This window comes from Pelophylax lessonae (assembly GCF_965119305.1).
Source record: "Pelophylax lessonae genome assembly, chromosome: 8".
NCBI classification, from domain to species: Eukaryota; Metazoa; Chordata; class Amphibia; order Anura; family Ranidae; genus Pelophylax; species Pelophylax lessonae.
The window spans coordinates 300,071,197-300,088,087 of NC_138775.1; the positions used below are offsets into that span (position 1 = coordinate 300,071,197).

The 16,891-nt window shown below is 48.2% G+C and overlaps 1 protein-coding gene across 1 annotated transcript in view; it reads right to left on the reverse strand.

The window, feature by feature from the left end:
* Window positions 1-4,771: 4,771 nt before the first annotated feature.
* Window positions 4,772-16,891, reverse strand: part of B4GALT2 (beta-1,4-galactosyltransferase 2) — a 146,963-nt gene continuing 134,843 nt past the window's right edge. The window contains exons 6-7 of the mRNA XM_082265441.1: window positions 15,763-15,867; window positions 4,772-5,841 (exon numbers count right to left, since the gene is read on the reverse strand). Of these exons, the coding sequence (XP_082121567.1) occupies window positions 5,691-5,841; window positions 15,763-15,867 (256 nt within the window). The 3' untranslated portion in view covers window positions 4,772-5,690. The remainder of the gene's footprint in view (window positions 5,842-15,762; window positions 15,868-16,891) is intronic.

Sequence of the window (16,891 nt, forward strand, 5' to 3'; positions counted from 1 at the left end):
GTATCTGTCTTTCACTCCCAGTGACAGTGAATACCATCACAGACAGTAAACTGACCCCTTGTTTAGACAGTTTGGAGACACCCTTGTGATAAACTCACTCAGGACAGGGGCTTTTGGAGGGGATTGCAGGCCAGCTTCTTGCCTACTCACTATGGGCCCGTGGAACCCAGCTTACCTTAGAGAGGTTGAGAAATCCCTCTCTCAGCTCTCTAGGTTCCCTCTTATGTGTAAGTCACCCTGTATCTATTAGGGGCAAAGGGTGACCAGGAAAATGATGGACGGGTACTTAATGGACCCTGAGAATATGGTTTGGGTTACCTCAAATGGGACAGAAATATTTATTAACCATATATCGCAAGAAATATATGAAGATTTATTCCCACTTTACACTGTGAGACCTATAGCCTGTTGCCATGAAGTCTGTGACTCCTAAATAATCAAAGAATTGCTTAGATGTGGATTCCACGTACTTCAATGTAAGAGATGGACAGTCTGCTACTGGGGTCTACTGCTATAATCTGTTTAATAAGGTGTTCCGTGTTTATACTTAGGATAATGTGTAATGTATTTTGTTTTAGCCTTGTTGCAGTGCTGAGTTAATTAACATGTTAATTATAACATTGTCTAGATGTGGATTCCCATTCACCTATTGTTTCTGTCCAGATGGCTAGGTAATTAGTTCAGGTTAATTATATTTCTGTACACAATTTCATCTGCATAGGATAATGTAATCAGGCACCTGACCTGCTGGGGTAATCTAATCAGGAGGGGGACGTCCTCCTGTGGGGTATATATTCGGTGTGAATTTGTTCAATAAAGGTTCCAGAGCTATACAAGCTATTCTCGGCTAGTTTTGTATGGGGGCCGGCTGTAATATCTGATGTCTATGTTCAAGACTGGAGGAAGCGGTATTCTGACGGAAGCACACAAACACAGTGTGGGTCGCAGTTCTGTTACAACCCTCATCTAAATAATGATTTTCTTCTTGCGGACTCAAAGCACTTTATCTGCTGTTGGGAGAGACGTATTGAGCGTGCTCGGTAGAAAATCATGCTAGGGCCAAATACCTAGCAGCACGTCTCTGGAGAGTGGGAGGAAACCCACACAAGCATGGGTAGAACATGCAAACTCCAAGTAGATGGTGTCCTGGTAAGAATTTGAACCGAGGGCCCCAGTGCTGCAAGGCAGAAGTCCCAACTACTGAGCCACTGTGTAGTTTTCCAGACCCCTCCACCCAATGCAACAAATCTCACCATTCACTCAGCAAGCATACGATCCTTTAAGAAAATGGTCCTCTGGGTGCAGATCTCAGGACGATCGTCCAGAGTTTTTGTACTTTTATAAACCAAGCCACCGCCATGTTCCCACCATTGCCCCTGTAAATGGAAAGGGAAGTATAAAGAAGACTTTTGGGAGATTCGAGTGATGAGACCGATAGAACAGAAGACACGACAGCTTCTCTTTTTTTTCCAGTATTATTTTATAAAAACTGTAAAGGCAATAATTACAATGTTTTCTCTTCAAACCCCCGATCACGCAATTATAGAAAAACAATTATAAGAAGCATCCAAAGTACAGAGACCCTCCACCCGCTCCCTCATCCCGCCAGCCGCCGCTCACCGTACCACGCCAAGCCACTCCTACCGACCGAGCAGGGGGGGGGGGCTGCTCACTGCCCGGACTCAGGGCGGCATTTATAGAAAGGGGTGCTATACGTGACTATTCGGATCTTCCTCCAAACTGCACCTCGTCTAACAATTCGATAAGACCTGTTTACCAACCCACATGGATCCCGCCTGATTCCTGGGCCCCCGGGGGATGGGTGATGCCAGAGAAATACGAAATGCGTCAGTGAGTCAAAACTGATGGGTCTGGCAGTGCCGCTATACATTCAACCTGATGCTCTGGGGGAGGGGATATGTTATACACTGATTGGGAAAATTATGAATATATTAGAACGAACGTTCCTGCGCATTGCGGTGATATGCTGATTGCTCAACGAATTTGTGAATAGGTTCAGTTCCACCCGTGACTAAATACAATACATTCCCAGGTATTCATCATTTCATTTCACATTTTTACACCTGACTTTCCAACACTCTCCTATCAGCTGTGATATTACCATGTGACTTCAAGCTGCCAATAGGAAGCCTTCTGACTCCATTTTTAATGGGTGCATTTCTCACCTCATTGTTTAAACAAAATCTGCTTGGGACTTGCTTTTCAGCGTCTTCCGCAGGGCTGAGTGATGCTGCAAGTAAACCGCTGAGGTGTGAATGAGCCCCGATAGAGGACGCCAACAGGAATCAGGCGGTTACTTTTTAAAGTATATAACCGGCCCCAGAATTGCCGCATTGAATCCTCAGGTTCAAGAAAAGTAATTCACCCGACTAAAACAACCCCCCAAATAGCATTGCACAGCAACACTTTACATCCTCACCTACAGAGCAAGCAGTCGCCATCCCACCACTGCAGAGGGAGCGCCTTCTGTGTCTGACTTACAGTGTGCCATTTCTATTGCGCACTCCACCAGAGCAACATCTTCCCAGAGACAGTCTATGGTGCTGTATGCCTGCAATCTTACCAGACCTCAGCTCTCTACCCGCCATCTTCCCACATCTCAGCCCTTCATCTTCCCTGGCCTCAGCTCTCCACCTCCCATCCTCCAAGGCCTCAGCTCTCCGCCTCCCATTTTCCAAGGCCTCAACTCTACACCCGCCATCTTCCCTGGCCTCAGCTCTCTGCCTCCCATTTTCCAAGGCCTCAACTCTACGCCCGCTATCTTCCCAGGCCTCATCCCTTCATCTTCCCAGGCCTCAGCTCTCCACCTCCCATTTTCAAAGGCCTCAACTCTCCACATCCCATCCTCCCAGGCCTCAGTTCTCCACCTTCCGTTTTCAAAGGCCTCAACTCTCTACCTCCCATTCTCCAAGGCCTCAGTTCTCCACCTCCCATTTTCAAAGGCCTCAACTCTCTACCTCCCATTCTCCAAGGCCTCAGTTCTCCACATCCCATTTTCCAAGGCGTCAACTCTCAGGACGCTATTTTCCTAGGCCTCAGCTATCTGCCTCTCATTTTCCAAAGCCTTACCTCTCCGTCCGCCATCTTTCCAGGCCTCAGCTTTCTACCTCCCAATTTCCAAGGCCTCCACTCTCTGCCCGTCATCTTCACAGACCTCAGCTTTCCACCTCCCATTGTCCAAGGCCTCAACTCTGAGGCCGCCATTTTCCTAGGCCTCAGCTATCCACCTCTCATTTTCCAAGGCCTTACCTCTCTGCCCACCATCTTCCCAGGCCTCAAATCTTTGCCCGCCATCTTCCTAGTCCTCAGCTCTCCACCCCCCATCTTCCCAGGCCTCAGTCCTTCGCCTCCCACCTTTCCATGCCTCAGTCCTCCACCATCTTTACAGGCCCCAGTCCTTTGCCCATCCACTTCCCAGGCCTCAGCTCTTCATCTTCCCAAACTTCAGCCCTTCGCTTGCCCTCTTCCCAAGCCTCAGTCCTCCAGCCGCCATCTTTGTACGCTTCCCACTTCCCAGGCCTCAACTCTGCCCCTCCCATCTTCCCAGGCTTCAGCTCCTAGCCTCCCATCTATCCAGGCCTCAGTCCTTCGCCTCCCATCTATCCAGGCCTCAGTCCTTCTCCCATCCACCTCCCAGGTATCAGCTCTTCATCTTCCCAAGCCTCAGCCCTTCGCTTGCCATCTTCCCAAGCCTCAGTCCTTCAGTTCCTATTTTTATAGGCCTCAGCTTTCCACCTGCCATTTTCCCAGGCCTCCTTCATCCATCTACCATCTTCTCAGACCTCAGCTCTTTCCTAACCATCGTCACATGCCTGACGAAGGGGTCCTGCGCGGCTCCGAAACGTTGCACTGATTTTTTTGATGTGATCTTCTCTGGAATAAAGTTTTTGGACTGCTTATGCAAATCCTTGGTGTGCTGGCTAAAATATCTTCATGCGTCAGCTCTTGGCTATTTTCCCAAGCCTCAACCTGCCATCTTACTAGTCCTCATCTCTCCACCCGCCATCTTCCCAGGCCTTGGCACTCCATCTTACCAAGCTTCAGCCCTCCGCCCACCTTCTTCCCAGGTTTAAGCCCCTCATTCCACATCTTCCCAGGCCTCAGCCCTCCACCCGCCATCTTTGTAGACCTCAGCTCTCCATCCACTATCTTCCCAGGCATCAGTCATTCATCCCACATCCTCCCAGACCTCAGTCCTCCACCCCACATTATCCTAGGCCACAGCTCTCCATCCCACATCTTCCCAGGCTTCAGCTCTCCACTCAGCATTTTTCCCTTGGCACCAAATTTGGCAGCACCTGGCACAAAGTTCCCTTACAGCTCCAACTCTCCTTCTCCAGGACGATAAGGCAGCGATTCCTCATATGTCGGATCCTCTTATGTCTCTCGCTGAAACACTGTTCACATGCTGATATTCAAAAATAAGGCCCATTTCACACCTGCCCAATATATGTGTATAAACAACATGCATGGCCTGTGTATATCTGTAAGGGGTTCTCATGCATGTCCTGGTTAAGGTTCATTTATAGAAAACCATCTCCACCAGCTGAAACACGTGAAACCGATAAGACCGGGAGAGAACGTAAAGACCACAAACCTCCGCCCTGACCGCGAAGGGGTGCCATGATATGATTTTGAAGTGTGTGTGTGTGTGTGTGTGTGTGTGGGGGGGGGGGGGGGGGGATATAATGTGCTTTTGAATCATTATCATTAAACAGAGTAAGACTACAAAACCTCTGGATACAAAAAAAAAAAATGCGTGTGGGGGAGGGGAAAGGCGAAGTCACCTGCAGAGTGCGTAGCAGGACTCGGACATGATGGCTTTGTGCATAAATTACAGTAATAGGTGGAGCCACATACAGACAGATGGTGCTGCGAGCATAAAGACTCCATAGGAAACCCCAACCAACATGTACAGCCGCCTCCACCATAAATGGCGGAAACAGCATTGAGCTCAGCACTCAGCAGCGTGCGCTCCCCTCTGGACAATAATCCATAAACTTAGGACACAGAATTGTAAATTTGCACAGAACAGACACTAAACTTGGCACCGTCCATTCGAACTAACTTCCTCAAAACTGGGTAGCGGTATTTCCGAGGGCGGAGGATGGGTGCAATATCTGCGTTTCCTGCTCCGGTTCAAATGCTCCCTTGAGACTGGTGGGAAGCCAACTAAACATTCCACAACATACATTACATCATCGGTGACATCATCAGTGACAGCACGCTCGCCCCCCTATAGCTGCCCTGAAATTTCCCAGTAAAACGTTCACCCAACAATGCGTCCAAAGATGAAAACAACACAAAAAGAAGACTCAGCTTATAAAAAGACAAATGATACATTTGTGAGAAACGAGAAAGTGACAAAATGCTTCCAGCGTATTGTCTGCGCACGGCGAGCGTTCGGGGCAGATCACAGTAGATCACCATTCGTGGTGCACCTCCCAACCATCTTCTGAGGAACCACCTAACTGCACCACAGGAATAGCGGATCATGGATTGGTGAGAGTAACCAGACGGAGCTCCGCTGTCCAGCCAGAAGATCCCAGAGTGGGGGGCACCGCTGGGGGTCAGAGTCCGCGTCAGTTCATCTGCTCAGAAGACCACCCCCAGTAGGCCTCCGAGGAGGTTGAGAAGACAGAGTGCCGTGGAGCGGCCATTGAAGTCCGTCACCCCCGAGCCGGTCGCGGAGGCGGCTTGCCGATATCCACTGTGATGTTCGTGTACATGGCAAATTTGGCAAAGTGGACGACGCGGTAGTGCAAGGAGTTGATGCCGTCCTTTTTCATGGTCACTTTTGTGTTCTGGATCTTCGTGAACCTGAAAAAAAAGGAAAGGGTTTTAAATTAGTATTATGGATGAGCCAGGCTGGGAGCTCTCACTGACAAAATTTCAGTGAATATTCAGACATTTCATGGAAATTTGGCTATTTCATTAACAAAATCATTGCAGTCAATCGATTAATGGTGATGGTTGTTCGAGGGTGCAATTGGCTTTAATTGCTCCTAAGGGTTGGAAGGCTCTTCACCTATCCTGGACCTCATGTGATCCTATCGCTGATCCTATCTCTTTGTTTGGTGATCACATGACTTTGTTGATTATTGGTGTCCTGCAGATGTCTCTGCCAAGTGGCATTGGCATCGGAACTATACGGCACCATCACATGGGAGGTAAATCAGCCACAGCTGAAGAAACCCCCAGCAACCTCTGAAGGAACCCTGGTTGAGAATGTTTGCAGTAATCTATTTGTAGATGCTTGGCCAATCAAAGAGTATCCCATAGTGTAACACAACAATCCCCTGTGGAACTATAGAGTGGTCAGTGGGAAGAATACTATTTACATTGGTGGTCAGTGGGAAGAATGCTCCTTACATTGGTGGTCAGTAGGAAGGAGGGGGGCGTGACTCAGGAAAGGTTAGACAGGTTGTGGTAGTTGGGGGACTCAATTATCAAGAGGACAGAGAGGGCAATCTGTCAAAACGATTGTGGTAGCCGAACAGTCTGTTGTTTACCGGGCACTCGAGTTTGGCACATCGCAAATCGGGTGAACAGATTATTGGGCGGGGCTGGGGAGGACCCAGCGGTCATGGTGCATGTAGGCACCACTGACCAAGTGGAGGAAGGTGGAAGATCCTAAAAAATGATTTCAGGGACTTAGGGAATAGATTGAGGAAAAGGACCTCCAAGGTGGTTTTCTCTGAAATACTGCCTGTAACTCGAGCCACACCAGAGAGACAGAAGGAGCTTAGGGAACTGAACAAGTGGCTGAGGAACTGGTGTAGGAAGGAAGGGTTCAGGTTCCTGGAGAACTGGGATGACTTCTCAGTCGGCTACTGGCTCCTTAGTAAGGACAGGCTGCACCTTAATGGGGATGGTACAGCTCTTTTGGAGAGAAAGATGGCCACAAAGTTGGAGGGGCTTTTAAACTAGGTGTTGGGAGGGAGGGCTCAGAGGTAAAGTCAGTTAGTAGGGAGCAAAGGACAGAAGGTATTATTGGGGTCAGCAGCGACAGTAGAACCGTAATGACAACCACTGGGGGGTCTGTGCGGACAAACCTCAGACCAAACAGGAATAAACTTAAGTACAATTCTCTATCCACTTCTACAAAACTAAGAGAGTTATATGCAAATGCCAGGAGCCTAGCTAATAAAATGGATGAGTTGGAAATGTTACCACATGAGGAGGACATAGACCTGGTGGGAATAACAGAAACTTGGTTGGACCCCTCACACGACTGGCTGGCCAATATCCAAGGGTATTCTGTGTATCGGAAGGACAGGGAAGGAAAAAGAGGGGGAGGGGTATGACTATGTCAAAAATAATGTAAGGGTGGTAGAGAGGAGTGACATTATGGAAGGGATGAGTACGGAGTTAGAATCCGTGTGGGTAGAACTTCATAGGGAAGAAGTAAAGGGGAAAGTAATAGTGGGGGTATGTTATAGGCTGCCCAACCAAAGGGAAGAGGTTGAGCTGGAATTTCTATCATTGTTGGGGAACGCGGAAAAGCTGAGGCCAGTCATCATATTGGGGGACTTCAATTATCCCGACATTGACTGGGAAGAGAGGACTGCACACTCACTAAAGGCCAGTCTCTTCATGAATATCTTACAGGACAACTACATGTCTCAGTTGGTGGATTCTCCTACTAGAAATAATGCAGTGTTGGATCTATTAATTACTAATGACCCAGATCTAATCTCAGATGTAGGAGTCTGGGGACCTCTTGGGTTCTAGCGATCACAGGATGATCACATTTAGCGTAAATCACAAGAGAGCAAGGCAAGAGGGGAAGAACCCTAAACTTCAGAAGGGCAAACTTTCCCAAACTGTGCTCAATTATAGAGAAAATAAACTGGGACCAAACCCTAGGAACACTGACCACGGAGGAAAAATGGGAATGCATCTCACAGTGCATTCCTATGGAAAACAAATTTAGAAGAGCCAAGGCCAAACCAGGGTGGCTAAACCGTAATGTAAAAAAAAAACTTATTAGGGAAAAAAAATGGCCTTTAAGAGATATAAAATCAGAGGGGACGTTATCGTCTTTCCACCAATACAAGGAATCGAATAAGAAATGTAAATACGAAATCAAGAAGGCTAAAATCGACTTTGAGAGACAAATAGCAGAGGAAAGTAAATGGAACCCTAATAAATTCTTTTAAATATATCAATAGCAAAAAAACAAGGGCAGAGCATGTTAACGATGATGGAAGGATGGTTACAGAGAGGACACAAAGAAGACAACTCTGCTTAATGCTTTTTTCTCCTCAGTCTTTACACAGGAAAAGGAGGGGTACACTGACCATGACTGTATGGTTAGCAGTAATACACAGGACTTGCCGCTATGGCTAACAGAGGGTGAAATCAGGGAAAGGCTGGATAACATTAACACAAATAAATCACCAGGCCTGGATGGCGTACATCTGAGAGTACTCAAAGAACTCAGTAAGGTTATATCTAGACCACTGTTCCTGATCTTTGCAGATAGTATTTTAAAAGGAAATGTACCAAGGGACTGGAAGAAAGCTAACGTGATACCGATATTCAAAAAAGGGGAGAGGCATATCCCAGGAAATTATAGGCCGGTCAGCCTGACTTCAATAGTATGTAAACTACTGGAAGGGATGATAAGGGACTATATCCAAGAATTTGCTAAAGTCAACATCATCATCAGCAGTAATCAGCACGGGTTTACAAAAGGGCGTTCTTGTCAGACCAATCTGTTAACATTCTACGAGGAGGTGAGCTGTGAGCTAGATAGGGGCAGACCAGTGGATGTGGTGTATCTGGGTTTTGCTAAGGCATTTGATACAGTTCCCCACAAACAATTAATTTACAAAATAAGGTCTGCAGGCATCGACCACAAGGTTTGTTCTTGGATAGAAAACTGGTTAAAGGGGCGTGTCCAAAGGGTGGTGATAAATACGCATACTCAGACTGGTCTGGAGTGGTAAGTGGGGTGCCCCAAGGCTCAGTCCTGGGACCAGTTTTGTTAAATTTATTCATAAATAGCATTGAGGACGGGATCAGTAGCTCAATCTCAGTTTTTGCAGATGACACAAAATTAAGCAGGGCCATAACTACACAGCATGAGGCAGAAATCTTACAGAATGACCTGAAAAAAATAACGGAGTGGGCAACTACGTGGCAAATGAGGTTTAATGTGGAGAAGTGTAAGGTATTGCACTTGGGGACTAAAAACAAACGCAATATATGCGTTAGGGGGGAAACCTCTGGGGGAATCAAGAATGGAGAAAGATCTGGGAGTCTTGGTTGATTATAGACTAGGCAATAGCATGCAATGTCAAGCTGCAGCTGCCAAAGCCAGCAGAATATTGGCATGCATAAGGAAGGGGATGTATTCCAGAGATAAAACTATAATCCTTCCACTTTATAAAACTCTGGTCCGGCCACATCTGGAGTATTCTGTCCAGTTCTGGTCGCCAATCCTCAGAAAGGATGTGCTGGAACTGGAAAGAATCCAAAGAAGGGCAACTAAGCTAATTAGGGGATTGGAGGACCCAAATTATGAGGAGCGATTACAAGCACTCGATTTATTCTCCCTAGAGAAGAGACGCCTGAGAGGGGACATGATAGTGATTTTCAAATACCTCAAAGGTGATCTCAGCATAGAAAAAAAAAACGATTCAGTCGCAAGGAGTGCAAGAGGACTCGAGGCCATACAATGCGATTAGAGAAGCGATTTACCCTCAGGTTACGCAAAGGGTTTTTTGTTACAGTAAGGGCAAGAAGATTGTGGAACTCTCTTCCACAAATGGTGGTAGCTGCAGGTAGTATGGCTACTTTTAGAAGACTCTTGGACATACATCTCCAAGATCAAAACATTCAGGGGTATGAGAGATGATTACGGCCACACACACCTACACAGGGGGAACTGGGTGGACTATTGTCTTTATTCAACCTCAACTACTTTATAAGAATGCTCCTTACATTGGTGGCCAGTGGGAAGAATTAGGGTAACACAGCATGTGGGGGGTTCAGGTCCTTCTTGGATCTCTATCAGCCTTTGCTCCAGGCTGATCCTGGAATTTATGTGAATGAAGGTTACGGATACAATGTAGCGCCATTCCTTCGGAAGGAACGATTGCCGGAAAGTTACATAAGTGTGTGACCTCCATGGATCATATAATGGGGTGACTTGGTGGTGAACTCTGAGGACATACAATTTTTAGTTCCCATAAAGTGCTGGAGATACAAATTGTTTCTTATTCTGTATTAATGAATAAGTCAAGCTTTTCGGCACGTATAGATCGGGGGGGGTGTCACCCAGTGCAGGTTTATGATTACAGATCATCCTATCAGGTGCTGCGCAGGGATTACTTCCTTCCAAAATGAGATATTCGGAGACGGCTTTCTATCTGGAGGAATCCCTCTCTGGGCTCTCTGGGCTGAACTAATAAAGGGGGCCTCCGCTGCATAACCGCTCCACTAGGGGGCGCTGCCATCTCTATAAATCCATTGATTTATTGTACTCCCGGAGCCATAGCAGACATGAGAATGTCACTTGTAGAGAATAGAAAAGCTTTAATGTCTGTTCAGATTCCTCTACAGATCTCTGCAGAAGCCTCAACTATAGAGACGCTCTGATATGCAAATAGCGACCAGCTTCCGCCATCCCCCCACCCCCACCACCCCCACCACCCCCATTGTCTGAACATCAGAAAAGGTTTTAGAATTCTGTATAAATGTGATTCCCCCCCAGGAATGTCTCAATGAGCGGAGCCTGCGGGTATCTCATAGACATGATCACCCAATCCGGCATCTTACATCTATAGACCACCATTCACAGACGTGTGAAGGTGACCCAGAGAACAGACGCACTATTCCACTATTCCAGCCTTTGTTAAATAGCCCAGGAGGCAAACTGGGTGGGGTGGTTTGGGGGAGCAGAGAGTGAGGGGATCGAGACTTGGGGGGGGGGACTGGTGAGGGGAGAGGTTGTGGAGAGGTGAGGGGGCAGTGGGGTGCAGAGGGTGAGCAGAATCTTTGGGGGTAGTGTGTACAGACAGGGAAATGCATTATTTTTGGGGGGGGGGGGGTGTTGCAGGGAGGTAGTGGAGGAGTGTAGTGCAAAGTTTAGGGGAACATGGACTGTGGAGTGCAGTGGTTGAGGGGGGGGTGTATAGTTTTGGGATGGGTGTGCAGGGTCAGGGAAGTGCAAAAATTTAGGGAGGTTGCAGAGGTTGGGGAGGGGGTAGTATGCTGTAACCGAGAGGTGCACCGTGCATGGTTTGTAGGGGGTGCAGAGACTGGTAGAGGGGACACAGGTAAGGTACAAGGACAGGGAAGTGCAGAGTTTGAGGTGTGCAGAGGTTGGGGTGCTGTGTTTGAGGGAGTCTAAAATTTGGGGAGTTTGCGTGTGGAGGGACACAGAAGTGCACAGTTGGGGGGTTGGGGTTGCAGGGACAGGGAAGTGCAGAGTTGGGGCTGCAGGAATAGCGGGGTGTAGTGGTTAAGGAGAGGGGTGTAGAATTTGGGGGGGGCAGGGACATGGTAGTGCAGAATTTGTGGAGGCTGCAGAAGTTGAGGAGTTCTGGGATAGGGGGTGCAGAGAATGGAGGGGTGCAGGGACAGGGAAGTGCAGAGTTTAGAGGGGGGGGGGGCAGAGTTTGGGGGTTGCAGGGACAGGGAAAAGCAGGGGTGCAGAGGTTGGGTTTGTGTGGACAGGGGAGTGCAGCGTTTGGGGGGTGCAGGTATAGGTGGGTGTGGAGGTCAGGGGTGCAGGGACAGGGGGTTGTAGAGTTTGCTGGGGTGCAGATATTAGGGGTGCAGGGACAGGGAAGTGCAGACTTTGGGGGGGGGTGCACAGAGGTTGGGGGTGCAGGGACAGGTAAGTGCAGAGTTGCAGGGGTGCAGGGACAGGGAAGTGCAGAGGCTGGGGGTGCAGGGACAGGGAAGTGCAGAGTTTGGGGGGAGGGGGTGCCGAGGTTAGGGGTGCAGGCACAGGGAAGTGCAGAGTTTGCAGGAGTGCAGAGGATGGGGGGTTTAGGGACAGGGAAGTTCAGAGGCTTGGGGTGCAGGGACAGGGACATGCAGACTTTTTTTAGGGGGGATGCAGAGGTTAGGGGTGCAGGCACAGGGAAGTGCGGAGGATGGGGGTGCAGGGACAGGAAAGTGCAGAGGATTGGGGTGCAGGGACAGGGATGTGCAGACTTTGGGGGGGGGGTGCAGAGGTTAGGGGTGCAGGCACAGGGAAGTGCAAAGGTTGCAGGAGTGCAGAGGCTGGGGGTGCAGGGACAAGGAAGTGCAGAGACTGGGGGTGCAGGGACAAGGAAGTGTAGACTCTGGACGGGTGAAGAGGCTGGGGGTGCTGGGACAAGTGAGGTGCAGAGTCTAGGGGTGCAGATCATAACAGAACCCCAATAATAAAAGCAAGTGGTGAACATTTCCTTGTATCCAGCTGATTGGATTGATCATGTCTATAGAGCACATGCCTTCTGTGAAGTATTCGGATCCGTGTACAAAGCAGAATGTACCACAGGAAGTTCAGGACCTAAGTAGAGAGCGTCGGCACTATTTTCAGGTATTATACGAAGGAGGCTCCCAAGCACCCCTTTATTTCCGTATACACCCCGACATCTCTGCAGGGCAGATATGAGCTTACCCAGATATACAGCTAACATGAAGCCAGGAATGCTTCGTATGCAGAGAGTCTGTAAAAGGGTAGCAACAAGCAAACAAAGAAGCAAAGAAGTTCTGAATTAGTAGGACCTCCGTGGTATCTCTACAGCTCTCCAGGGACAGCAAGAGCAATGCACAGGAAGTAACGCCACGTTTGTTTGAGATATACAAGTATATATACAGTACTGTGCAAAAGTCTTAGGCAGGTGTGATGCTGTAAATGAAGAACACTTTCAGACATCGAAGTGTCAATAGTTTATTTTTATCAATGAACAAAATGGAAAGTAAATGAGGAGAAATCTAAATCAAATCAATATTTGGGATGACCCCTCCCCCTTTGCCTTCTTCTAGGAAGACTTGAAGGAACCCGGTAGGTAGGTTGTTCTATGTACATCTTGGAGAACTGAGCACAGATCTTCTGTGGATGTCGGCTGCCACCAATCCTTCATCCCAGACAGACTCCATGATGGTGAGATCAGGGCTATGTGGGGGTCAAACCATCACTTGCAGGACTCCTCCTTATTCTTTACACTTAAGATAGGTCCTAATGACATTGGCTGGATGTTTGGGGGGGGGGGGGTTGTCCTGCCACAGGATGATGGCATGATGGAGAAGTATCTGCCTGGATTTCTCAGCACTGAGGACACCATTGATTCTGACCAAATCTCCAACTCCATTTGCAGCCCTAACCTTGCAAGGAACCTCCACCATGCTTCACAGTTGGCTGCAGACACTCATTTTTGTACCGCTCTCCAGCCCTCTCCCCAACAAACTGCCTCCTGCTACAGCCAAACATTTCACATTTTGACTCATCAGTCCAGAGAACCTGCCGCCATTTTTCTGCCCCCAGTTCCTGATTTCCTGCATAGTTGAGGGGCTTAGCCTTGTTTCCACGTCGGAGGCTTTTTGGCCGCAATTCTTCCATGAAGACCACTTCTGCCCAGACTTCTCTGGACAATAGATGGTGATACCTGGATCCCACTAGTTTCCACAAGACTTCTCCAGACAGTAGATGACCCCCACCTGGGTCCCACTGGTTTCCACCAGACTTCTCTGGACAATAGATAGTGATACCTGGATTCCACTGGTTTCCACAAGACTTCTCTGGACAGTAGATGGGGGTACCTGGGTCCCACTAGTTTCCTTCAGACTTCCCTGGACAGTAGATGGGGGTACCTGGGTCCCACTGGTTTCCACCAGACTTTTCCACCAGACTTTTCCAGACAGTAGATGGAAGTACCTGGGTCCCACTGGTTCCCACTAGACTTCTCTGGGCAGTAGATGGGAGAACCTAGGTCCCACTGGTTTCCTCCAGACTTCTCTGGACAGTAGATGGGAGTACCTGGGTCCCACTGGTTTCCACTAGACTTCTACGGACAGTAGATGGGGGAACCTGGGTCCCACTGGTTTCCTCCAGACTTCTCTGGACAGTAGATGGGGGTACCTGGGTCCCACTGGTTTCCACTAGACTTCTAAATACAGTAGATGGGGGAACCTGGGTCCCACAGGTTTCCTCCAGACTTCTCCAGACAGTAGAAGGGGGTACCGGGGTCCCTCTGGTTTCCACCAGACTTCTTCGGAAAGTAGATTGGGGTACCTTGGTCCCACTGGATTCCTTTCAGACTTCTTCAGACAGTAGATGGGGGAACCTGGGTCCCACTGGTTTCCTTCAGACTTCTCTGGACAGAAGATGGGGTACCTGGGTCCCACTGGTTTCCACTAGACTTCTACGGACAGTAGATGGGGGAACCTGGGTCCCACTGGTTTCCTCCAGACTTCTCTGGACAGTAGATGGGGGTACCTGGGTCCCACTGGTTTCCAGTACACTTCTACGGACAGTAGACGGGGGAACCTGGGTCCCACTGGTTTCCTCCAGACTTCTCTGGACAGTAGATGGGGGTACCTTGGTCCCACTGGATTCCTTTCAGACTTCTTCAGACGGTAGATGGGGGTTCCTGGGTCCCACTGGTTTCCACTAAACTTCTACGGACATTCGATTATTATTATTATACAGGATTTATATAGCGCCAACAGTTTGCACAGCGATTTACAGTGTGGGGGAAGACAATACAGTTACAGTACAATTCAAAACAGGAGGAATCAGAGAGCCCTGCTCGTTAGAGCTTACAATCTAGAAGATGGGGGAACCTGGGTCCCACTGGTTTCCACTAGACTTCTACAGACAGTAGATGGGGGAACCTGGGTCCCACTGGTTTCCTTCAGACTTCTCTGGACAGAAGATGGGGGTACCTGGGTCCCACTAGACTCCTACAGACAGTAGATGGGGGAACCTGGGTGCTACAGGTTTTCTCCAGACTTCTTTGGACAGTAAATGGGGGTACCGGAGTCCCACTGGATTCCTTTCAGACTTCAGACGGTAGATGGGGGTTCCTGGGTCCCACCGGTTGCCTGTTTCTTTGTGCTTCTTAAAAAGAGCTTGAGCCGCACATCTTGAACCCCCAGTCTGCTTTGAAATCATTGCCTGGGAGAGACCTTGCCAATGCAGTATAACTCCCTTGTGCCTTGTTGCTGTGCTGAGTCTTGCCATGGCGTATGATCTGTGACGTAAAACCGTCTTCCACAACCTCACCTTTGTAGCAGAGTTTGGCTGTTCATCGCCCAGTTTTAAGCCTCCTACACAAACCTACATATGAAATTGATGATCATTAGCACCTGCTTGGTATAACTGGTTAGTCATACACCTGACTCTTATCCTGCAGAATCCCTGACTTTGTGCGAGTGTACAAAGTGTGCAAGTGTAAGAATTGATGTTGGCTTGAAGCCAAAGGGGCGTCACAGCAAATATTGATTTGATTTGGATTTTTCTTCTGTTCGCTCACTTTGCATTTTGTAAACTGATAAAAATAAACAATTAATATATTTCTGAAAGCATTCTTACTTCACAGCGTTTCTTCACACCTGCCTAAAACTTTTGCACGCTAGTATATAAAGAAAAATAGAAACCTAAAGTGCAGATTGATTGGGTGAAGAAGAGGATGTTGAATGCAGAGTCTGATGGAGGGATGAGGGGTAATTGGGGGGAGGGGGGCAGTTGAGAAGGCAGAATGGTGCAGACAGGTGGAGGGGATCATGAATTACCGTTGAGGATTGGGTTCGTTGTGCTTATCTCGCTCGTGTTTGATCATCCGGTATCGTCCAATGCGGATGTCGGGTCGGGAGACTTTCATTCCGTTCAGTGTTATCCTGGAGAACAGAGATAGAAACATTTATATCCATTTCATACAATGTATGTCCATTATAAATGGTATCTGACACACTCCCCGAGACCCCAACCCCCCCTCGTCTATATTATACCCCCAAAAACAAAAACCCCCATCTATATTATACCCACCAAGACACCAACCCCCAGTCTATATTATACTCCCCGATACACCAACCCCCCCTCCCTGTCTATATTATACCCCCAAAACCCCAACCCCATTATACTCCTCAAAACACCAACCCCCATATATGTTATACAAACCAAGACATCAACCCCCTGTCCATATTATACCTCAAAGACACCAACCCCCTCCCCCCATCTATATTATACCTCAAAGACACCAACCCCTCCCAATTCATATTATACCCCCAAGACAAGAACCCCCCATCTATATTATACCACCCAGAAAACTACCCCCCCTCTATAGTATACCTCCTGAGACACCAACCCCCTCCCCGTCTATAATATACCCCCAAGACACCATCCCTCATCTATATTATACCACCCGAGAAACCAACCCCTGTCTATATTATACCCACTGAGACACCAACCCCCGTCTATATTATACCCTCCGAGACATTAACCCCCCCCTAACTATTTTATACTCCCTAGACACCAACCCCCGTCTATATTATACCACTTGAGAAACCAACCTCTGTTTATAATATACCCCCAAGACACCAACCCCTGTCTATATTATACCCTCTGAGACATTAACCCCCCCCCCCCCAAACTATTTTATACTCCCTAGACACCAACCCCCATCTATATTATACCCCCTGAGACACCAATAGCCCCCCATCTATAATATACTGCCCTGAGACACCAACCCCCCATCTATATTATACCCCCAAGACACCAACCCCCATCTATATTATTCCCCCAAGACACCAACCACCCCATCTATATTATAAAACCAAACCCCCCTATCTATATTATAAAACCAAACCCCCATCTATAATATACCCCCCATCTATATTAATCCCCCCTGAGACACCAACCTCC